Here is a 24,378-nt window from a genome sequence, read left to right on the forward strand (position 1 = left end):
TCTCTCGCAAAACTACGTCGGAATGGTGCATGAAAGAATTTATTCCAGCACTTTTCAAAATCGCGAAAATTTTCGCCAAAAATGCAAAGGGGTTAGCCTTGCTTTTTTTTTGGCCGAAAAATTTTTGGTCTTCGATTTGCTTCAAATGACCGTTTTCCGATCAATCGGACCCTCAGGAACTCAGAAAACGCAGCGAAAACAGCGTGGGATCGACAGGAGAGAAGTTACGACGGAAAAAGCACCTGCTGAAAAATGTCGAAAACACGGGTTCTCGTTTTTCGGCTGTAACTTTTGATGCGTTGATCACAGCGTATTGGGACTGCGCCCAATCGATTTCTCTCGCAAAACTACGTCGGAATGGTGCATGAAAGAATTTATTTCAGCACTTTTCAAAATCGCGAAAATTTTCGCCAAAAATGCAAAGGGGTTAGCCTTGCTTTTTTTTGGGTCGAAAAATTTTTGGTCCCAGATTCGATTTGAATGACCCTTTCCTGACCAATTGGACCCCCAGGAACTCAGAAAACGCAGCGAAAACAGCGTGGGATCGACAGGAGAGAAGTTACGACGGAAAAAGCACCTGCTGAAAAATGTCGAAAACACAGGTTCTCGTTTTTCGGCTGTAACTTTTGATGCGTTGATCACAGCGTATTGGGACTGCGCCCAATCGATTTCTCTCGCAAAACTACGTCGGAATGGTGCATGAAAGAATTTATTCCAGCACTTTTCAAAATCGCGAAAATTTTCGCCAAAAATGCAAAGGGGTTAGCCTTGCTTTTTTTTTGGCCGAAAAATTTTTGGTCTTCGATTTGCTTCAAATGACCGTTTTCCGATCAATCGGACCCCCAGGAACTCAGAAAACGCAGCGAAAACAGCGTGGGATCGACAGGAGAGAAGTTACGACGGAAAAAGCACCTGCTGAAAAATGTCAAAAACACAGGTTCTCGTTTTTCGGCTGTAACTTTTCATGCGTTGATCGCAGCGTATTGGGACTGCGCCCAATCGATTTCTCTCGCAAAATTACGTCGGAATGGTGCATGAAAGGATTTATTCCAGCACTTTTCAAAATCGCGAAAATTTTCGCCAAAAATGCAAAGGGGTTAGCCTTGCTTTTTTTTGGGCCGAAAAATTTTTGGTCCCAGATTCGATTTGAATGACCCTTTCCTGACCAATTGGACCCCCAGGAACTCAGAAAACGCAGCGAAAACAGCGTGGGATCGACAGGAGAGAAGTTACGACGGAAAAAGCACCTGCTGAAAAATGTCGAAAACACAGGTTCTCGTTTTTCGGCCGTAACTTTTAATGCGTTGATCGCAGCGTATTGGGACTGCGCCCAATCGATTACTCTCGCAAAATTACGTCGGAATGGTGCATGAAAGGATTTATTCCAGCACTTTTCAAAATCGCGAAAATTTTCGCCAAAAATGCAAAGGGGTTAGCCTTGCTTTTTTTTGGGCCGAAAAATTTTTGGTCCCAGATTCGATTTGAATGACCCTTTCCTGACCAATTGGACCCCCAGGAACTCAGAAAACGCAGCGAAAACAGCGTGGGATCGACAGGAGAGAAGTTACGACGGAAAAAGCACCTGCTGAAAAATGTCGAAAACACAGGTTCTCGTTTTTCGGCCGTAACTTTTAATGCGTTGATCGCAGCGTATTGGGACTGCGCCCAATCGATTTCTCTCGCAAAATTACGTCGGAATGGTGCATGAAAGGATTTATTCCAGCACTTTTCAAAATCGCGAAAATTTTCGCCAAAAATGCAAAGGGGTTAGCCTTGCTTTTTTTTGGGCCGAAAAATTTTTGGTCCCAGATTCGATTTGAATGACCCTTTCCTGACCAATTGGACCCCCAGGAACTCAGGAAACGCAGCGAAAACAGCGTGGGATCGACAGGAGAGAAGTTACGACGGAAAAAGCACCTGCTGAAAAATGTCGAAAACACAGGTTCTCGTTTTTCGGCTGTAACTTTTGATGCGTTGATCGCAGCGTATTGGGACTGCGCCCAATCGATTTCTCTCGCAAAATTACGTCGGAATGGTGCATGAAAGGATTTATTCCAGCACTTTTCAGAATCGCGAAAATTTTCGCCAAAAATGCAAAGGGGTTAGCCTTGCTTTTTTTTGGGCCGAAAAATTTTTGGTCCCAGATTCGATTTGAATGACCCTTTCCTGACCAATTGGACCCCCAGGAACTCAGGAAACGCAGCGAAAACAGCGTGGGATCGACAGGAGAGAAGTTACGACGGAAAAAGCACCTGCTGAAAAATGTCGAAAACACAGGTTCTCGTTTTTCGGCTGTAACTTTTGATGCGTTGATCGCAGCGTATTGGGACTGCGCCCAATCGATTTCTCTCGCAAAATTACGTCGGAATGGTGCATGAAAGGATTTATTCCAGCACTTTTCAGAATCGCGAAAATTTTCGCCAAAAATGCAAAGGGGTTAGCCTTGCTTTTTTTTGGGCCGAAAAATTTTTGGTCCCAGATTCGATTTGAATGACCCTTTCCTGACCAATGGGACCCCCAGGAACTCAGAAAACGCAGCGAAAACAGCGTGGGATCGACAGGAGAGAAGTTACGACGGAAAAAGCACCTGCTGAAAAATGTCGAAAACACAGGTTCTCGTTTTTCGGCCGTAACTTTTAATGCGTTGATCGCAGCGTATTGGGACTGCGCCCAATCGATTTCCCTCGCAAAATTACGTCGGAATGGTGCATGAAAGGATTTATTCCAGCACTTTTCAAAATCGCGAAAATTTTCGCCAAAAATGCAAAGGGGTTAGCCTTGCTTTTTTTTGGGCCAAAAAATTTTTGGTCTTCGATTTGCTTCAAATGACCGTTTTCCGATCTATCGGACCCCCAGGAACTCAGAAAACGCAGCGAAAACAGCGTGGGATCGACAGGAGAGAAGTTACGACGGAAAAAGCACCTGCTGAAAAATGTCGAAAACACAGGTTCTCGTTTTTCGGCTGTAACTTTTGATGCGTTGATCACAGCGTATTGGGACTGCGCCCAATCGATTTCTCTCGCAAAACTACGTCGGAATGGTGCATGAAAGAATTTATTCCAGCACTTTTCAAAATCGCGAAAATTTTCGCCAAAAATGCAAAGGGGTTAGCCTTGCTTTTTTTTTGGCCGAAAAATTTTTGGTCTTCGATTTGCTTCAAATGACCGTTTTCCGATCAATCGGACCCTCAGGAACTCAGAAAACGCAGCGAAAACAGCGTGGGATCGACAGGAGAGAAGTTACGACGGAAAAAGCACCTGCTGAAAAATGTCGAAAACACGGGTTCTCGTTTTTCGGCTGTAACTTTTGATGCGTTGATCACAGCGTATTGGGACTGCGCCCAATCGATTTCTCTCGCAAAACTACGTCGGAATGGTGCATGAAAGAATTTATTTCAGCACTTTTCAAAATCGCGAAAATTTTCGCCAAAAATGCAAAGGGGTTAGCCTTGCTTTTTTTTGGGCCGAAAAATTTTTGGTCTTCGATTTGCTTCAAATGACCGTTTTCCGATCAATCGGACCCCCAGGAACTCAGAAAACGCAGCGAAAACAGCGTGGGATCGACAGGAGAGAAGTTACGACGGAAAAAGCACCTGCTGAAAAATGTCGAAAACACAGGTTCTCGTTTTTCGGCTGTAACTTTTGATGCGTTGATCACAGCGTATTGGGACTGCGCCCAATCGATTTCTCTCGCAAAACTACGTCGGAATGGTGCATGAAAGAATTTATTCCAGCACTTTTCAAAATCGCGAAAATTTTCGCCAAAAATGCAAAGGGGTTAGCCTTGCTTTTTTTTGGGCCGAAAAATTATTGGTCCCAGATTCGATTTGAATGACCCTTTCCTGACCAATTGGACCCCCAGGAACTCAGGAAACGCAGCGAAAACAGCGTGGGATCGACAGGAGAGAAGACACGACGGAAAAAGCACCTGCTGAAAAATGTCGAAAACACAGGTTCTCGTTTTTCGGCTGTAACTTTTGATGCGTTGATCACAGCGTATTGGGACTGCGCCCAATCGATTTCTCTCGCAAAACTACGTCGGAATGGTGCATGAAAGAATTTATTCCAGCACTTTTCAAAATCGCGAAAATTTTCGCCAAAAATGCAAAGGGGTTAGCCTTGCTTTTTTTTGGGCCGAAAACTTTTTGCTCTTCGATTTGCTTCAAATGACCGTTTTCCGATCAATCGGACCCCCAGGAACTCAGAAAACGCAGCGAAAACAGCGTGGGATCGACAGGAGAGAAGTTACGACGGAAAAAGCACCCGCTGAAAAATGTCGAAAACACAGGTTCTCGTTTTTCGGCTGTAACTTTTGATGCGTTGATCACAGCGTATTGGGACTGCGCCCAATCGATTTCTCTGGAAAAACTACGTCGGAATGGTGCATGAAAGAATTTATTCCAGCACTTTTCAAAATCGCGAAAATTTTCGCCAAAAATGCAAAGGGGTTAGCCTTGCTTTTTTTTTGGCCGAAAAATTTTTGGTCTTCGATTTGCTTCAAATGACCGTTTTCCGATCAATCGGACCCCCAGGAACTCAGAAAACGCAGCGAAAACAGCGTGGGATCGACAGGAGAGAAGTTACGACGGAAAAAGCACCTGCTGAAAAATGTCGAAAACACAGGTTCTCGTTTTTCGGCTGTAACTTTTGATGCGTTGATCACAGCGTATTGGGACTGCGCCCAATCGATTTCTCTCGCAAAACTACGTCGGAATGGTGCATGAAAGAATTTATTCCAGCACTTTTCAAAATCGCGAAAATTTTCGCCAAAAATGCAAAGGGGTTAGCCTTGCTTTTTTTTGGGCCGAAAAATTTTTGGTCTTCGATTTGCTTCAAATGACCGTTTTCCGATCAATCGGACCCCCAGGAACTCAGAAAACGCAGCGAAAACAGCGTGGGATCGACAGGAGAGAAGTTACGACGGAAAAAGCACCTGCTGAAAAATGTCGAAAACACAGGTTCTCGTTTTTCGGCTGTAACTTTTGATGCGTTGATCACAGCGTATTGGGACTGCGCCCAATCGATTTCTCTCGCAAAACTACGTCGGAATGGTGCATGAAAGAATTTATTCCAGCACTTTTCAAAATCGCGAAAATTTTCGCCAAAAATGCAAAGGGGTTAGCCTTGCTTTTTTTTTGGCCGAAAAATTTTTGGTCTTCGATTTGCTTCAAATGACCGTTTTCCGATCAATCGGACCCCCAGGAACTCAGGAAACGCAGCGAAAACAGCGTGGGATCGACAGGAGAGAAGTTACGACGGAAAAAGCACCTGCTGAAAAATGTCGAAAACACAGGTTCTCGTTTTTCGGCTGTAACTTTTGATGCGTTGATCGCAGCGTATTGGGACTGCGCCCAATCGGTTTCTCTCGCAAAATTACGTCGGAATGGTGCATGAAAGGATTTATTCCAGCACTTTTCAAAATCGCGAAAATTTTCGCCGAAAATGCAAAGGGGTTAGCCTTGCTTTTTTTTGGGCCGAAAAATTTTTGGTCCCAGATTCGATTTGAATGACCCTTTCCTGACCAATTGGACCCCCAGGAACTCAGAAAACGCAGCGAAAACAGCGTGGGATCGACAGGAGAGAAGTTACGACGGAAAAAGCACCTGCTGAAAAATGTCGAAAACACAGGTTCTCGTTTTTCGGCTGTAACTTTTGATGCGTTGATCGCAGCGTATTGGGACTGCGCCCAATCGGTTTCTCTCGCAAAATTACGTCGGAATGGTGCATGAAAGGATTCATTCCAGCACTTTTCAAAGTCGCGAAAATTTTCGCCAAAAATGCAAAGGGGTTAGCCTTGCTTTTTTTTGGGCCGAAAAATTTTTGGTCCCAGATTCGATTTGAATGACCCTTTCCTGACCAATCGGACCCCCAGGAACTCAGAAAACGCAGCGAAAACAGCGTGGGATCGACAGGAGAGAAGTTACGACGGAAAAAGCACCTGCTGAAAAATGTCGAAAACACAGGTTCTCGTTTTTCGGCTGTAACTTTTGATGCGTTGATCACAGCGTATTGGGACTGCGCCCAATCGATTTCTCTCGCAAAACTACGTCGGAATGGTGCATGAAAGAATTTATTCCAGCACTTTTCAAAATCGCGAAAATTTTCGCCAAAAATGCAAAGGGGTTAGCCTTGCTTTTTTTTTGGCCGAAAAATTTTTGGTCTTCGATTTGCTTCGAATGACCGTTTTCCGATCAATCGGACCCCCAGGAACTCAGAAAACGCAGCGAAAACAGCGTGGGATCGACAGGAGAGAAGTTACGACGGAAAAAGCACCTGCTGAAAAATGTCGAAAACACAGGTTCTCGTTTTTTGGCTGTAACTTTTGATGCGTTGATCGCAGCGTATTGGGACTGCGCCCAATCGATTTCTCTCGCAAAATTACGTCGGAATGGTGCATGAAAGGATTTATTCCAACACTTTTCAAAAACGCGAAAATTTTCGCCAAAAATGCAAAGGGGTTAGCCTTGCTTTTTTTTGGGCCGAAAAATTTTTGGTCCCAGATTCGATTTGAATGACCCTTTCCTGACCAATTGGACCCCCAGGAACTCAGAAAACGCAGCGAAAACAGCGTGGGATCGACAGGAGAGAAGTTACGACGGAAAAAGCACCTGCTGAAAAATGTCGAAAACACAGGTTCTCGTTTTTCGGCTGTAACTTTTGATGCGTTGATCACAGCGTATTGGGACTGCGCCCAATCGATTTCTCTCGCAAAACTACGTCGGAATGGTGCATGAAAGAATTTATTCCAGCACTTTTCAAAATCGCGAATATTTTCGCCAAAAATGCAAAGGGGTTAGCCTTGCTTTTTTTTTGGCCGAAAAATTTTTGGTCTTCGATTTGCTTTGAATGACCGTTTTCCGATCAATCGGACCCCCAGGAACTCAGAAAACGCAGCGAAAACAGCGTGGGATCGACAGGAGAGAAGTTACGACGGAAAAAGCACCTGCTGAAAAATGTCGAAAACACAGGTTCTCGTTTTTCGGCTGTAACTTTTGATGCGTTGATCACAGCGTATTGGGACTGCGCCCAATCGATTTCTCTCGCAAAACTACGTCGGAATGGTGCATGAAAGAATTTATTCCAGCACTCTTCAAAATCGCGAAAATTTTCGCCAAAAATGCAAAGGGGTTAGCCTTGCTTTTTTTTTGGCCGAAAAATTTTTGGTCTTTGATTTGCTTCAAATGACCGTTTTCCGATCAATCGGACCCTCAGGAACTCAGAAAACGCAGCGAAAACAGCGTGGGATCGACAGGAGAGAAGTTACGACGGAAAAAGCACCTGCTGAAAAATGTCGAAAACACAGGTTCTCGTTTTTCGGCTGTAACTTTTGATGCGTTGATCACAGCGTATTGGGACTGCGCCCAATCGATTTCTCTCGCAAAACTACGTCGGAATGGTGCATGAAAGAATTTATTCCAGCACTTTTCAAAATCGCGAAAATTTTCGCCAAAAATGCAAAGGGGTTAGCCTTGCTTTTTTTTGGGCCGAAAAATTTTTGGTCTTCGATTTGCTTCAAATGACCGTTTTCCGATCAATCGGACCCCCAGGAACTCAGAAAACGCAGCGAAAACAGCGTGGGATCGACAGGAGAGAAGTTACGACGGAAAAAGCACCTGCTGAAAAATGTCGAAAACACAGGTTCTCGTTTTTCGGCTGTAACTTTTGATGCGTTGATCACAGCGTATTGGGACTGCGCCCAATCGATTTCTCTCGCAAAACTACGTCGGAATGGTGCATGAAAGAATTTATTCCAGCACTTTTCAAAATCGCGAAAATTTTCGCCAAAAATGCAAAGGGGTTAGCCTTGCTTTTTTTTCGGCTGAAAAGTTTTTGGTCTTCGATTTGCTTCAAATGACCGTTTTCCGATCAATCGGACGGAAAAATACGTGTATCGTTACGGGCCGTAACTCTTGATCCGTTGCTCGCAACGTATTAGCACCAATTGTAAGATAGCACCACTTTTCCATTCATTCCTTGAATTTATCGAAACTCATCGGTTTACTCTATTCAGCCTATGAAACAAACTGGTGAGATTTCATTTGTAACTTATCGAGATTACGAGCATGTGACATGCGATGCTGGGTGAACTGAGGTACTGGCATTTCCCATGAGCAATTAAGTATGAATTTTCAGTCGAGGATTGTTAGTGTCACCTCAGATGTGTTGAAATCCATCACATCAGGAGTTGTGATGCATATATAATTCACCGCAATTCGGAAATGAAAAGACCGGACACGTATGCTAGTCGCGTCAAAATACCTTATGTAGTCATCTGTCACTCATGACATAAGTACGCGAAATAAATACCAGGTTAATTTTCATTACCGTTTTATCATTCTATTCCAATAAACAATTTTCATCAGAAGTGGGGAAAAAACAACCGCCTGACGCATCGCATTTCTGCAACCTGCGATACACGAATCATCCGGATCCTGCATACACCGACCTGCTGATGATGGCGGACCCTGTTTCACTTGTTGTTTACAATGAGTTTTGACGTTTACACCAGAAATGAGTTTCTCGTGTTACTCGGTATGTGAATGCAGCCAGTATCATGTCGAAATCGGCCACTCTCAGATGTTCTGCAATAAGTTCTCAACTCTACCGTCGAAACATCTCTGGGGGCGCAAGCGCACAACATTTTTCGTTTGTCATACCAAAGCCCATTAGGGAAACTGTCTTTATATTGTTCAGTCAAGGCATGTACCGATCTGAAGATGGCGGACTCTGTCTCACTTGTGGTTGACAATGAATTTTGACGTTTACACGCGAGGATTTTCTGACACCTCCGCTGTTGCAGTTCAGACTTTATAATTACCACGCCATTTTAAACGCATGACAGACGTATAAGGCTCAGTGAGCATAATGTATAGCACGTGTCATCCAGCAGTGAGTACTTATTTATCCGTTGACATCTGGAAATTCGCATGTCAGGTGTTAGAATGTGGTCAGAATAAACATTCGCTCACTTCAAAACCACTTTCTACGTCAGAGACTACGGAAATTAACTAATACGCTTATTCTTTCAGTTTTACGATATAGAAAAACTTGGCTGCACGAATGCTCTGCAAATCACGATTGCATTTCAAACATACATAGAACTGTGCGAAGGTATGGATATACTCATCGACTTGATTAAATAATTGTGATCCAACACATCAGACGAAAACATCTGGTGGCAGAGAATCTACTATTCTGAGAGAGTTTTATTTAGTTATAAAAGTTTTATCTTATTTTTTATTACGACACATGACTTCATGTAACAAAATGATGGTTGTTTGGCAGTTTCTTATACCACAATATTCGTATAATACGAATCTAAAACGATTGGTCCATTTCTCTCTGTTATTTTGGTATTTTATCGCTTAAGCATGCTCATATGTTTACTGCTAATTTGTCTTGAGGACAGAATTAAGAATGCTACTGTAGGTGTAACAGGAAACATTCCTTTCATTTATGAATCTTGCAAAATCTAAAATTTCAAGTAGCACGTTTTATTTTAATTCCTATTACTTGTTTTAGTGAAACGGTTTTGGGACGTACAGTACAAGTATAACAAATCACTTGACTTGATCTATCTGGAAGCTTGTGCAACCAAATCATCTCCATTGCAAAAATACATTCCATGGCCAGCAGTAAATGCCATATCTTTGAATCATATCGAGCAAATGCAAAAGGAATTGAAGAATGAACGGTAACTTTAGAACTTACTGGTACCATGTCTTCAATCATTTACTTGTTGCATAGAATGGACTGACAATAATTTATATTGTTTCTAGATTGACACTGGTTTTCGTAGAGGGAGACAGTACCAGTATTTATTACTGTGTTTCAGCTGGACTTGTAAAACCGGCATCGCCAGAACAAAGCAAAGAGTACAAAAAGAGGCAAGAAAAGAAAATTGAATTGGAAAGTGAAATAAGAAAAAATGCTTCAAATCTCTATGAATTAGCTACTTCGGTAGAAAGTAAAGAGAGTCAAAGCAATCCTGAATTGTCTGCAGGGGATTGAAACGCACAGTTCATACTTGAAATATAAGTCAAGCAGAAGAATTGCTCCATATAAAATTATTTAAAATAATTGCAGTCAAACAGTTTTTTTTCCTTGTATTTATTGTATGCATAATTTTTCTTGGGCATATTATAAGTTTATAAATTTTAGAGTTACCACTAAAAACTACGCAATTAATTAATATAATATTGTATTAAGCTGCCACTGCAATTATACGTATCAAATAAATTAATACTTTAAAATCATCACGTAGGCATCATGGTTATTAGTTGTTTAGTATATAAACTATAAAGTATGAGGCACATAGTACAGTTTTCTTTGTCATACAGGTATGTTGAATATTAGGGATAGTGTAATGAATGCATCACCGAACACATCTTAAGATTAAAACCTAACAATGTTATTAGGTAAATGTATGTAAAAATTGAGTAAGGAAACGTTTTTACTGTACTAGTAAAAACTTTCAAAACAAGAAGTTATATGACTATCTACAATTGAAGATTTATTGGGTATTTCATGCTGTAATTTATGTTATATACACCATACGAATTTGTTATTTCCCGAATACATGTTAATATGTGCTTCTTTTAGAGTCACGTGCAAATTATTTGATCGCGTAACTATACAGTTAAAAGTGGAAGTAATGGAACTCAACATTCAAAGTGATAAATCTTATTACTTGTTAAATAGACAGTTCAGTCATGATCGATAATTATTTAATGCTTCGTAAAATAGTAAACAACGATCAAAAAAATATGATGATTAATAATAATAAATCAATCGAGAAGATACCGTAACGTGAGTAGTTTGGTAAGAATTGCTCTAGCTTAGAAATAAACGGAAAGATTATTTGTTTCCCGGATAAGTGTTCAGTTTTGGCAGTTCAAAGTTGCGTCGATGATATAGAAGCAAAGTAGGTGAACAATGCCTGCAGAACAATATATTAGTATTTAGCTTATCAAGACGTGTTACTGTAATTATCAATAATTGTTGAAATTATTTCAACACGCATTGAAAAATTACAATTTTCTCCATATCAATGAATCGAGGTTGACATTAATACAAAAATCACATATGTATTAGAATAAACTATGTTCTTGGCAACAACTTATACTACGATTATGATTCATTATGTTGGATATGCAGTTAAAATGATTTTTCTTTTTTTTTTTTCAATTTTATTTATATTAAAATTATTTTACTTTTGACGAATACGATCGTAATCTATATCTGATCGTTTACCTTCATTTTCTTATAAAGTATAGAATGTATCCTGTGAGATGATTTCTAAAAAGGTATTTAAATTAGGCCGCTAATTAATCATACCACAGTTGCCTAATCACCGAAGGTACAAAACTGAATTAAAACTCCATAATGGGTCCATCAGATGTTTTTATGATAAAATATAACGTGAGCACCTCCTGATATTGATCAGTGTTGATTATAATATATTATAAAAATGCTTTATAAAATAGTTACCAAATAATTTTTATTTCTTATTTACCATTGTATTAATTTTTTAATGCAATAAGGCAACTATTCATCGAGATTTTCTCGAAACTATCACAAATATTTGCATTATTTTTATCGATCAATTTTTATTGTTTTTATTTACCAATATCTCACGGACAGTAATTTAAGAGAACTGAGCTTTTCGCTCAAGATAGAAAAGCAACTCCGAAATCACATTCAATATTGTTATAGAATATCAGATTGATTGGTATGAATTTACCAAAATAAGTTCTAGTTATTTAACGTGGTTCTTGCATGATTTGTTTTTTTATGAGAAAAATTTTATAACTTCATCAAAATAATCCGTAACCTTGATCATTGCTTTGATTGTCAATTGTGAAAAGTAAAACTGATACCACATAACCTGGTCCAGATTAAATAGCTTAATAAAAAAATTGCCTTTGAAATGAGAAAGACTTGTGTTTGTAACAACTAATTATATTCTCAATTCTTATATTTTATCATACTGCATAAAACATTTCTCAAGCCTGTAAATATTGTCAAAAGTGAATGTATTACATCAATGCACTTTGTAACTATGTTGGCATTTTCTGAATTAAACACATGAAACAAGCATGGACTACGTCGACTTTTTTCCCACAATTTTCGACACCTACCGTTCGAAAGTTCAATCTCCATTTGAAACCAATGCAAGAAAAATAAACAAAGCAAAAAAAAAAAATAAATAAATAAATAATGAGCGAGATTTAGAGGGTCAATTTTTACTTTAGTGCTGTGATCTTGACAGCAAAATTCAAATTGTGCATTGATCAGTTATCAAACAGGCTGTGAGCAAATAGCATAATTATTATAACTTCCGTCCTAACGAGCAAGTTTTCTTTTGGCCAATACAGAGTTTATACACATACTTTCATAAAATTGAATTATACACTTTTGCTGGTAGAAATTTTATCTTTTTATAATTCAAAGGCAATATCTCATAATAATACAATTAGAGGACTTAATTTTTACATAATCAATAATCGCAAATGTGCAACTGTAGTTGAAAAAATAATATACAATTAATTGTTGATTCATGATTGTGTGTGAATAATTATTAATTATGTCGTACACATAGGAAAGAAAACGTGCTGGCGTGGAGAATATTACATTGGAATTACCTACGTGTTGGAAGCAAATTGTATCACTGCAAAATAAATTTTGTGAATGAAACTTATAACTCTTATGCGAATGAACACTAGAAGACTACATAGTCTGCCTCTGTAGCGATTGTAGCTAGCACCAATCGGCCATGTATGTGAAATCTCTGAAGAAGTTTTGTTCTTGATCATTGAGCGGCCGAGGATCCTTGGGTGGTGTTAACTGCGGTTTTTCTGAAGTGAATTCTTCGTCAAAATTACTAACGTCTTCCACGAAATTCTGAAAGAGACAAAACAAAAAACACGCGATTAATGAAAGTAATACATTACTTACTCTATGAATTGTAAATATATTCAAGTGATTAGAACGATGATCGATACATCGATTTTTTGATAGTTTAAAATTCGGTATTGATCAAAGATGCTTACAATAACTGGTACAAACGGTGGTTTGACACGTCTTAACAACAAATCATCCCAGGAAATATTTCTGAAAAATGCCTGTTTCTTAACATCCTCCGCGTCCCTTTCGCTGCTGCCCAATCGTCTATCTGGATTCTTTCTAAGTAGCTATAAGAAAACAAGGAAATTACATCTGGGTTTACACCGCTGTAGTGCGTGCAGGGGTCTTTCAACTGACTCTTACCCTTCTCATGATTGCTATAGCCTCTAAAGATAAGAATCGCGGATAGCGAACTTCGTCGTTCACAATAGAATCGAATACTTCCTCTTCGTCATCTCCAGGGAATGGAGACTGCAACATAGAAATTCGTTAAGCTTGAGCTTGTACAGATGCTATTTTCAACAAAAGCCTTCGGTAATAATTGTCTGTCGAAGCTTACCTCACCAACCAGCATCTCAAATATAAGGACACCCAGACCCCACCAGTCTACCGCTCGAGTGTAAGAAGTCTCGGTAAGAACTTCGGGTGCCAAGAACTCCGGGGTCCCACAGAAGGTTCCTGTTCTATCCCCAAATCCCATTCCCTCTTTGCATAGTCCAAAGTCTGCTATTTTCACGTAACCTTCAGTGTCCAGCAATAAATTATCCAGTTTCAAGTCTCTGAAAGGATCATAACAAACGTGGTGACTTCGAGTTCGAGCTTCACGTATTTTGAGCTAGCCTTATATTGAAAGAAATTATATTACCTGTATATAATACGACTCTCATGCAAGTATTGCAATCCAAGAACAACACAGGCTGCGTAAAACACAGCACGTGGCTCGCCAAATACGTCTGCGTGAATGTGCATCATCAGGTCACCACCAGCTGCGTATTCCATAACGAAACACACGTGTGCCTGCAAATTGAAAATAAAAGATTCAGATCATGAGTTATTACAATATAGAGAAAGATAGTGTTAAACAATTAGAACTGATGTGTTTACCTCAGTTTGGAAGCAAGCAAACAGATTGACAAGGAACGGGTGGCGTGTTGTATTTGCAACTTCAAATATCCGTTTCTCAGAAAGTAAAGACTCCACCTCGTCCCTCGCAATGATGTCTCCCTTCTTCAACGCTTTTATAGCAAAGTATTCCCCAGTATTTCTGTACTGTGATAAAATAACTTTGCCAAAATGACCACGACCAAGAACGGATAGTAATCTGAAATTTTCTAAGGTCATTCCAGTCACTTGTGAGTGCCGCTTTGACTCGTAGGCATTGTCCTTAAACGGCATTGGCCTGCCAGGCAGCTCGTACACAATCTGGAAGTTTATATATTATCATATGAAACCTGTTACATACGTATTATAACATGTAAGTGAAGACAAGTTATTATCCAATATGTTAATTATTATCAGCCATAAGTGTGCGGCTCAATCAGCATAAGTACCTGTTAGTCACATGACAACTTTACACCTTTATTTTATTGAATACTTTGTAAAATAAAAAATAAATCAATTTCGTTCAGTTTTCACGCTATTATGATTACAATATTCTTCCGAGATTAGTAACAGCTCACGAAAAACCGCACGTTCTTCATAATTATCATACAAATGTACAAACATTACGCAGTAAGTATTATCATTGTAGGCGGGTTAAAGCAGTCATCTTTTATTTATAGTATCGGGGAGCTACTAGGCTTAATCAAATGATGGGCAATTTGGTCTGTAGTATCACAAAACTGTTAGAAAAAATACCCGTTAAGTTATTCGAAGAAAACCTATGAATCTGACATTGCAGATTGCTGAATTAGTTAAAAACAAATCCCCTTCAAGATTATTCTGTTCGACTATGTATTTACTTGAATCCGATACCCTACGAATTTATTTAAAAAAATCTTCACAAACAAAATTATTCAGTCTGACAAATTTGAGGAATTACAAAATATTTTCGAAAAATCGCACAAATGTTTTCACTTGTGAACCGTTTTATCCTATACTTGATATGATCTGCAAAATTGTTTGCACAAGAAGAAGGACGAAGAAGCTAAGAAGAAACTCGAACATGTATGGAAATTTGTATTTTACTGAAAAGATAGAATAGAAAACTTGAGCAAAATTATCCGATGAAGTCATCAACACTATTATTGATTTGAGTACTGCAAATTCTGGATGAAAAAAAAGCAAGTGAATTCTCGAACTTGTAAGCCTAGCATGGACATTACTATATATTATTTAAGGCTGTGGCCGATGATTAATGGTAAATTTATAACACATAATGAACAGCATGAATTGTATTGTAAGCAAGGATTTAAAGAAGGCTGGAATACATGCGTCGATTATGAAGAAAAAAAAAACTCTTTCACAACAAGAAAAAAAGCTCAGAAGCAAACAAATCACCCCAGTCATATTATTTACATTTTGCAACTTATCAAAGAAGATGTGGTTTGATACAATCGATAGATACTCTCCATCAAAGTTACTCATTGAAAGTTGAATTTTTCCAGAGTAACAGAGAATAGGTAAATGACGATAATACATCAATTCAATGAAAATTTGTCTTTATAAAGATTTCATCAAGATTTTTCTCATTAGCAACATACATTCCTCATGAATTTTCCATAAAGTATGAACAAGTTGGTAAGTAGTGATGCGGTGGCCTACTTTGCGATAGTATAGAGATAAAATAAAAAACAGGCAGACAAAGCCATGCTGTGTGTAGTAGGAGGCAGGTACCTCATCTTCAGGGAACTCGACGACAGGTTGGGGCGAGGGGGTGCGTGGAGAGGGTGGTGCGATCAGCACGGGGCGGGGCTCTGTCACAAGGGGCCTCAAACTCGCACCCTGAGGCCCCCCCTTCTCCTCGTTGTGCAGGAAATCAAACTCCCTTAACGCACTCTGCAACTACATTACTACCTGCTTAAATCTAATAGGCTGTGTATCGCTATCGTCGACATTTATTTTTTCCCATCAGTTTTTTTAATTTCATACGAAAATAGCGATTTTACTCAAAGTTCATATGAATTGTACGACATTATAGGAAAACATGAGCATTGCTACGCAATGTAAAATTTTATCAAAAAATAATAATATCATTTCATGTTTTATTTTTCTTCTTATTCTTTTGCGTTAATTGGTCGAATGATTGTATTAATACTGTGTTCGAATTAGGTACGTGTTAAGTTCAATAGTAAAAATAATTAGTACGCATCGTGCAGTATTGTGTAAAAGTGTTTGAAAAATAAATGAATAAAAAAAATTTCTTTGCAATATAACAGTAGCTTTGCGTTAAGGTGTAGTAATTTGCATTGGATCGTGACTTATATACAATAGTACATTATAATATGCAACTCTACAAGCCAGTGCTTGAATATCGTAAATAATACACTGTGCTGCGGGTAGTAAATCGAAAATAATTTTTTTTTCTATGCTATACATAACAGCTTAAATAAAAAGAAGATAAAATACTCAAATCTGCATGTTTGAAATCGCATTCGTATCACACGAAAAACGTTGCACATAGAGGCGACCATAAATACCGCATTTATTCACTTATAACTGTCACAATAGCCACATCGCAAACGAAAATTAATTCGTGAAGAAAAACAATCAGCGCTGGATAAACGAGACAAAAAGAAAAAGATTTTTTCCAACAGTTTTCGCATAAGTGAACAAATATCGTAAACGTTAACGATTGCGTCATCGTTTGTACAGACCCATTACAGTTTTCACGGTAAAGAGCAATAGTAAAATACGTATAATAGGCACAAGTGTTAAACTTAAATATGTATACATACCTCTTGATCTAGTTTCGGTGGTGGCGGAGGAGCTGGCATCGACGGTTTCTTGGTAATTAAGGGAGGTGGCGGCGGCGGATGATCCGGAGGATGAGGTAAAACTGGACTACCAGTTGCTATTCCCATACCCAAGGGTCGCGCACCTCCTAAACCTCCTTTATCAGGATCAGGCTGTTCTCCAGGAGTCTCTGGTTTGTCTTCGGGCCAATTTTCGAAGGACAGACGCAGTGGTTGTGGTCCTGAGAATTTTTATAGAACATATTAAGGATCATCGAACATTCGGAATGACAGAACATTATACAGAGAAACAGCAGTAATCATTAGGTGAAATATTAGCAGAATGAGTTATGTTTCTTACCAGATGGCGGACTTTCTGATCTTCTGCTGTTGTGTATCGAAGGTGTAGAACGCTTCAATAGTCTGCCCCAGGTAGCGACATTGATGTTCATTTGATTTGGACGAGGGAAATTCTTGACTTGCTGTTTGAAGATTTTTCGCTGACGTTGCAGCTTTGGCTTTCTTGAGATCATTGGATTCAGGAATTTTATTTCTGCAAAAAGTAGCCCTTGAGGTTCGAGCTGCAATGCCATACCATGCCGCACGTCGTCTATGAATTCTTCTAGACGCAAGAACTTCACTGCACACAGCGATCTCCAATCTTTCCAATAAATTCCTATTTCCAATTCTCGCGACTTGTCTAGTTCAATGGAGAACCTTGAGGAACAAAAAAGAAACAGGTAGTTCCACTGGAAAATCGCGGTAGTTGGTAACAATTATATTAACAATCGTAAGAATAAGTATTCACAATCATTCACCTCTGATCCCAAGCCTGCTGAGAGCATGGGCGCCAGTTAGTTTGAGCTACTGTTTGATTATCCAATTTAATAACTGCCATTATGTCATCTGAAAAATAAACAGACCTTAATAAAAGTTATTAAAAGAACTTTCGCGTTGAGTGATTTCGATTGAATTGACATTTTCCTGCAGTACTCACTGCTAGTTTCATCTTTCACGCTGTAAGATTTGCTCGAGCTACGCCCTGTCACTCCTTTGACAAAGCTGCGCAAATCCGGGCTAGCTGGTTGTTCTCTTCTGGTTCGACCCGGCACTTCCTCGGCCAAATCTTGACACCCCATTAATCGCACCTAAGAGATAAAGTCAAACAATTCAACGATACCTGTCAATTACTGTAAAAACTCAAATACAGTATTTTTCTACTATCGGAGGACTAGATGTTCTTGATAAATCAGACTATTTCTCATTGTCTACATTTGTTGTGATTGTGAGGTAATATGTACCTCCAACTGTCCAGTGACTGCAGCGCATCTTGATACGGAAGCAGGTACAGCTGCTCTACCTTCAAGAGGTCCACGAAAAGGTTGCAGAGAAGTGTAGGTGACAGGAACAGGACTGGCAGCCTGTACACTCGCAAGTTCTCGTTTTAATTGCGTAGCGGTAGCACTGTCAGGGGGTAATTCTTGTCGTCTGAGTTCCAACGACAGTCTGAGAAGATCCAATTTCCTGCTGGACTCTGCGAGACTCGCTTGTGCCTGTAACGAGAAATAAACTGAATATAAAAGTGACATGGCAATGTGAATCTGTACCGCTGATTTGGCAATTAGAGTGTTAACCAGCAATATGCGTAACAATTATAGACTCGCAGTATCCTGTGTAATATTAGTCACCCTATGGTTTTAGAGAGAATGAAACGGAATTAACTGCTCCGAAGGTGTTAAACAAAGAAATATCTTTGGGTTTCACCAAGTCCGATAGCTTTGGAGAAATTTGCACGAAATTTGCTATGAATGTCAATGCGAATTTAAATGAATTCACTTGAATTTCGTGAGGTTTTAATTACACAGACGTGTGGTAGATTATAAGAATGATTGACCCCACACTTTTGATTGATCGTCAATCTTTTTTTCATGCGTTAGTCTCTGAAATTACTGTCAAAGGATACATGTAGCAATATTTACTTACACAAGGTTCAAATTTATCTTGCATTCATTTCGCTATCCTGGTCAATGAATAAACGATACACGGTACTAATAAGTCTATTAATGTTTATTAACAGTATCATTATGATTAACGGTACATCGTATAGCGTGAATTAGTGTTGTAATTTTGTCGGGCGTATGTATAGAAGATCTGCACGATTTCACTGCGTCTAAAAGTTTGTATTTTGTACCGGGTAAAAAAAAAAAATAGAATCAAATAGGAGAAAAATAAAGAAAATAGCGTCAAGGTTTAATAAAAATAAAAATTGTTTAATCATACCCACGCAATTTCAACTTACAATTCGATTCACCGATACCGTAGATCGATCTGTATGACTAAAAATCGTTAGAATTTCGTGTGACTTTGCAAAAATAAGAGTATAAGAAGAAGATAATAACAGAAAATAAAAGGGGAGATAAAAATGGAACTAAAAACTTGATCCGTAAGTAACGTTTCCATGGATTACATCGTAATGGTTAACACCAGATCTCAATTTATCATTATAACACAAAATTTTATACTTTGTATCTATAGTTCGCCGTGGAGCAATAGGAAAAGTGAAAAAAAAAAAAAAAATCATAACAATACTTCTACGAAACGCCGTTTTTCGAGTTACGAGGTGCCTGAGAAATGATATCTTTATTTCTCCTAAACCAGGCTCCGGGTCGCCGTTCGATATCGCCAAGAGATCTGGACCGTCCTCTGGGCCCCGCGTTCTCCTCGAAGAACCTTCTGCAGTGCTCACACGAGCAGGATGGATTCTTCGAGGGTCCGATGTGGTGTCCGGGTTTTCTAAAAGCGCCAACAACCGCGCCAAAGACCGAAGCCTTGATTATGTGGTCGGTCTTCTCGCCCTGGGGCGTCGTAAACGGTGAAGTAACGCGCGATTCGACCTTGTCTTTCGCCGGCGAGGGACTCTTCGCACCAAAGGGTCCGATCTGGTCCCTCAAACCGCAGAAGGTTGTTTTCCCCGCGGTATCGCTCATGCAGCCACGATCCTCCGGCTCCCTGGAAGGGGCCGCCTGAACCCGTTGGGCCTCCTTGCCGGGCCTGCGAACGGTCGAGTCCCTTCTGACATGTCGTGAATTCTCCTCGCTCGAAACGAAGCTCCATCCCAATTCCGCGCTGTCGTCTGACTCAGCGGCGCTCTCCGGGGATGACCAGCCGACCTGGTGCTTGTCGAGGAACTCCTTCATCTTCCTGTTCTGCAGAAGTTGCCGCCTCTCTATCTGAGGCGAACGCCAAGTCTTGGACCGTTTCTCGCGGCTCTCCGCATCCTCGTCCCAGGCAGTTTCGAGCCTGCCGATCCTCTCGCGGTCGGACGAATTAGCGTACTCAAAGCTGTCGCAAGGTGTGAGTCCGGACTTGCTGTTCAGCAGAGATTCTACGTCGGATATCGTGTCCTTCCACGACGTCGCCGTCGCCGAATCGTACGAGTCAGGGTGCGGGTTCAGACCAACGCACGACGAGGCAGCCGACCAGGGCGTTGAGTCCAAGTCCCGGATCGCGCTGTAAGAACTAAATTGCGACGGGTACAACGAGCTTAGAACATCGTCGGTCTCATAGCCCCGGGAACTCGCCAACGACGGCATCCGCATCGGGGCCTGTTTGAAACTCTCGCAACTGAGTTCCTCCGAGCGTTTAAGAAAGGCTTTGTCGTCCTGGAGGCCGCGAGGAAGCCGCGTTTCCTCAGCCCTCGAGTGCGTCACTCTCACTCTATCGCTCTCGAATATCGTCCGCGGTTTTTCCGCGAGCCTCTCAGAGGCCTCGGACGAGTCCGAGTAGCTGCTGTCCTCTGCGTCATCTTCCTCCTCTTCTTCATCTTCCTCCTCCTCCTCCTCCTCCTCGGATCCCGTACAGTAAACGTCGATGTGCACGGTCCGCGATTTCCGCTTAGCTGTGTCCTCTTTACCCGAGGAATTAGCCGCCCCGGTTGTTCCTGATTGTGAGTCGCACGTTGGGGGAATATTTGACTTTCTACTTGTCACGTCCACCGACAACGATGACGATGACGAGCCTGGTACTTCTTTTTTTTCTTGCTAAAAATAGATCAAGGGAATTTGTACACCATTCTCGTATATGTTTTATTTTTATTTTAAACAGTATCTTTTTTTTCGTTCTATCTTGATTTGACTCATTGTCCCGTCAGTTCGACGATACCATTTTGCAAGACATGTTTCGTCAGCAGCTTTTTATACATGTTTTTTTTTCAATTTATTTTTCAAAACTTTGTGTGCTACGGTGTTTGCCAAATTTTGCGTAAAGGTGTTGTTTGAATTTTTTTTAAACCCAAAAACTCGGATCTTTACTCAATGCAGAACGTATATGAATGTCTTAAATACCTGTCAACAAGATAAGTCAGTCTAAATATCAGCTGGTATCGTCTTCTTTATTTAAAGCAATAAGGATGCTAATCTGATTTTTATTCGTTATATCATCATATTTTTGTAAACGAAATTGACTTTGACGGGAAACGTCGATTTTCTACAAAATATCTTCTGGGCGCAATATTTCATACAGAAATTTCACTGAATTGAATATAATTCAATAAAGAATGTATTTTAATAATGAGAAATAAAAGCAAAACGAATCTGTTCAAATTCGTGATTACTGATCGAAAAAGAATGAAAAAATTCTCCACAATATATCAAGAGGTCAAAGTTAGTATCGTTAACGTAAGGAAAGATTGAAAAAAGTCCATTTTGAAACTTTAAAATGATTCTAAACAAGTTAACTTTGCAAAATATGTAATTAAAACGTTTTGCCTTGCAACGGTTTAGAAAATTTCAGGCAATCCTGAAGTTTCTTTTCTTTTGTAAAATTCTTCTAGAAATGTACATCGTTACGTTAGATTACATTACGAACTTCAACCTCACGATATATCTAATCTACCAAAAATCACACTCGCGTGGACGAACAAGCATATATACGAATAAATAACAACAATACAAACAGACCTGTCCAGTCCAGAAATCGCGTTCATCAAACTTCCGCAAAAGACCAGGTGAGGTTTTCCTCCTTGATTCGTAATGCTTGGAATTGGTGCCTTGAAGTAAAGAAGAAACAGAGCTAAACGACGTCTGAGTCTGAACATCGTTAGTCTGCGAAGCAGCATCCCTGCTACTGTTGCCCGATCCAACATAATTATCCGAACAATTAATCCCCTTGCTAGACGGATCGAACCCGTGACTTCTGCCAGGCACTCTGGTGCAAAAGTGAGTAGTAAAAGCTTTCCTACCGGAAGTAATACCCTCTAGACAGTCCTCGCAGGCCTCAGGAACTGGTTTGAAAAATCCGCCTTTAGCGTAATGTCCGCACCAGCGATCCAGGCATTGCGGTTTGGGTTTGTCAGAAACCCGGGGCTCCTCGGCGGTGGATAAAACGATGCTACATGTGCTCTTGCAGCGTCTGTTGTACTGTTGACAGGGTCGTCGATGCGGTAGACTGGAGTAAGACTGAGGTGAAAACTGTTCGCTGTTGTATCCAGAGTCGGAAACGTTAACGCCAAGGTGTCTTGGAGCGGAAGTGGCAGCGGAGGTCGGACCCCCGGAGAACGGTCGAGGAGGCGGCGTCGATGTGAAGAGAATGTTTCCCCGCTGAAAGGCGTAGGAGCCGGCGGGATTCCCGTCGACGTCCCCCGGGTCTCGACCCCACTTGTAAACCATTTGAACGCCCTCGGTTCCCACAGCTTCCGGACATCCGGCGGAACTACTCCTTGATCCCGAAGCAACGGCCTGATCACCGCTTCGTCTTATCGTAACCTCGGCTCGCACCAGCCACGGGGAAGGCGTATCCGGATTCTCAGGTCGGCCGTACATCGCGGCGAGATCACCGGCTTCTATTGACCTTTAGCGGGCGGGAAGACGAGGACGAAGACGATGCTGGAGGTAGGATGATGAAGAGGTTCGTCAGGTGTCGCGCCATGCCGTTTTCTCTTCTTGGATTCTACGATGCTCGCTCCTTCCTTCTCTTTCTCCTTCCCAAAGAGAAAGAAAGACGGACAAAGACAGAGAGAGAGAGAGAGATTGCAGCAACGACTTGGTCCACCACGTCGTGTCGTCGACGACGTCGCGGTAGGTGCGTATATAATTAGCGCGATAAATTTGGATCGATGTGTATATATATATAAAGCAGAGTAGGTGGTAGGTATGATGTGTGCTGAGTCCGAATATTACTCGAAAACGGGACACTTTTTTTCCTTCGAACTTTTATTTACACGTAGGACACGCACGCGCTTGCCACAGTTGTCACTCCCTCGTTACGATGCTCCTTGTTATTATTTCAAAAACTTAATTGACGCGTTGGGTTGAAAGATGTCGCAGGTACCGTTGGTTCGTAGATTGGAAAGAAAACTTTGAATCAACAAAGAAAATTTTACTCCTTCTCCGCTAGTCCGCAGGTCTGATTCATACCCGGCACAGACTCGCGCACACGGACGGACTTGTACAGATATAACATCCTAGGGTGACATCGGACACTGGAAGCACCTGTTGCTCCTCACCGCGAACCGGGTGTAGAGATCTATTTTTGAGATCCGGTATCAGAGATTCACTCAAGAATATATATCACGGATGAAAAGACACTTCACCGAGACGATATGATACCGTCTGCCAACCGGAGTAGCTGATACTTGAACCATGAATCACTCGCACCTCAAGAGTTTCACCCTTGACGTGTATCGGTAGGCGTTGTAGGGTCTAAAAAAGACTCTAATTCTCCGAGTAACGTCGACCGAAATGCGGGTCAACAATTGTCGAGGCAACGCGTCAAAGTATTATCGTTGACTTCCGGTTATTCCCTGCGACTCTTCGCGATCCCGAACGATTCTGTCCAAGGATCTGCGGAAACTTGTGTGTGAGGAAAGAAAAAAAACTCGCGTGATAGAGAGACAGAGAGAGAGAGAGGGAGGGAGAGAAAGAGTTGTCCGTGGCGTTTTGGGAAGGGATGCAGGTCGCGTAGACGCTCGGATGAAACTAACGCGACCTGAAATGGCGTCTTCGGGGAAGAAGCGCGGGGTAGTCGGCCGAGAGTTTATTTTAAGAGCAACGCGCGCATCGGCATCAGCGTTACACGGATCTTCGAGGAGAAATCTCGATTCAGCGGCACAGCGAAGCACGGCTTACCGATATCGTCTCTACGGGCGATTAAAACCGTCTAAAGACCCGCAGACACAGTGAATTGCTCTCGTTCAATGGATGCATTCACGCTTCATGTTTATATGTACCACTCGAGACTAACGACGATCGTCATTCAAACGTGTTGAAAAGCTTGAAATCGACTAGCTTGTACGTAAGCTTCGAGATTTTTTTTTTTTTTTTTGTAGACGGATTTTCTTATATTTTCTTTTTAATTTCCATGCCGAAGAAACATCTAAACTGTGGTATCGAAGTGTAGAACGTTTTATAATATTGCCTGTTATTTTTGTGTCATTCTGCATTGTGCAGTTTACTTCGCGTATACTTTTACACTTTGCGTAAGTTGCTTCGATCAAGTGATTATTGTCAATTTTTTCTATTCGTTCTGTCTCGATGTGCAAATGTTTTTTTTTTTTTTTTTTTATCAAAACCGACCATAGCTCA

The 24,378-nt window shown here is 40.8% G+C and overlaps 3 protein-coding genes across 7 annotated transcripts in view; 1 reads left to right on the forward strand and 2 right to left on the reverse strand.

The window, feature by feature from the left end:
- The first annotated feature begins 8,658 nt into the window (after positions 1-8,658).
- LOC124176521 lies at positions 8,659-12,191 on the forward strand. Of its 2 annotated transcripts, none has more exons than XM_046557922.1 (4): positions 8,659-8,888; positions 9,029-9,110; positions 9,522-9,693; positions 9,835-9,972. In XM_046557922.1, exons 1-4 carry the CDS (start codon positions 8,865-8,867, stop codon positions 9,902-9,904), a joined length of 348 nt encoding a protein of 115 aa, XP_046413878.1. In that variant the 5' UTR covers positions 8,659-8,864; the 3' UTR covers positions 9,905-9,972. The 2 variants fall into 2 exon arrangements, with proteins under 2 accessions (XP_046413878.1, XP_046413877.1); XM_046557921.1 differs by having other exon boundaries at positions 8,667-8,888; positions 9,779-12,191.
- LOC124176515 (serine/threonine-protein kinase N) overlaps positions 11,136-24,378 on the reverse strand; it is a 40,081-nt gene continuing 26,838 nt past the window's right edge. For 2 of the 4 annotated variants that reach the window (XM_046557906.1, XM_046557909.1), the window contains 12 exons: positions 18,100-18,351; positions 17,796-17,946; positions 17,617-17,704; positions 17,160-17,515; positions 16,802-17,040; positions 15,741-15,908; positions 14,010-14,327; positions 13,771-13,922; positions 13,465-13,684; positions 13,269-13,376; positions 13,052-13,192; positions 11,136-12,902 (listed from right to left, as the gene is read on the reverse strand). In XM_046557906.1, the coding sequence (XP_046413862.1) occupies positions 12,759-12,902; positions 13,052-13,192; positions 13,269-13,376; positions 13,465-13,684; positions 13,771-13,922; positions 14,010-14,327; positions 15,741-15,908; positions 16,802-17,040; positions 17,160-17,515; positions 17,617-17,704; positions 17,796-17,946; positions 18,100-18,351 (2,337 nt within the window). In that variant the 3' untranslated portion in view covers positions 11,136-12,758. The remainder of the gene's footprint in view (positions 12,903-13,051; positions 13,193-13,268; positions 13,377-13,464; positions 13,685-13,770; positions 13,923-14,009; positions 14,328-15,740; positions 15,909-16,801; positions 17,041-17,159; positions 17,516-17,616; positions 17,705-17,795; positions 17,947-18,099; positions 18,352-24,378) is intronic. The other 2 variants (XM_046557907.1, XM_046557908.1) reach the window with 2 other exon arrangements.
- Positions 18,848-24,169, reverse strand: LOC124176516. Its single transcript, XM_046557910.1, has 2 exons — positions 21,757-24,169; positions 18,848-20,838 (listed from the first exon to the last, which is right to left on the reverse strand). Exons 1-2 carry the CDS (start codon positions 22,615-22,617, stop codon positions 19,390-19,392), a joined length of 2,310 nt encoding a protein of 769 aa, XP_046413866.1. The 5' UTR covers positions 22,618-24,169; the 3' UTR covers positions 18,848-19,389.

Source organism: Neodiprion fabricii, chromosome 2 (assembly GCF_021155785.1).
Source record: "Neodiprion fabricii isolate iyNeoFabr1 chromosome 2, iyNeoFabr1.1, whole genome shotgun sequence".
NCBI classification, from domain to species: Eukaryota; Metazoa; Arthropoda; class Insecta; order Hymenoptera; family Diprionidae; genus Neodiprion; species Neodiprion fabricii.

Excerpts from the sequence above, each read along its gene's own strand:
- LOC124176521 (XM_046557921.1), top strand. The coding sequence starts at position 8,865 with ATGTATAGCACGTGTCATCCAGCA. Across the intron at positions 8,889-9,028 it reads ATAGCACGTGTCATCCAGCA|TTTTACGATATAGAAAAACT; the intron begins GTGAGTACTTAT and ends TTATTCTTTCAG. Across the intron at positions 9,111-9,521 it reads ATACATAGAACTGTGCGAAG|TGAAACGGTTTTGGGACGTA; the intron begins GTATGGATATAC and ends TACTTGTTTTAG.
- LOC124176516 (XM_046557910.1), bottom strand. The coding sequence starts at position 22,617 with ATGTACGGCCGACCTGAGAATCCGGATACGCCTTCCCCGTGGCTGGTG. Across the intron at positions 20,839-21,756 it reads GCGATTTCTGGACTGGACAG|CAAGAAAAAAAAGAAGTACC; the intron begins GTCTGTTTGTAT and ends ATCTATTTTTAG.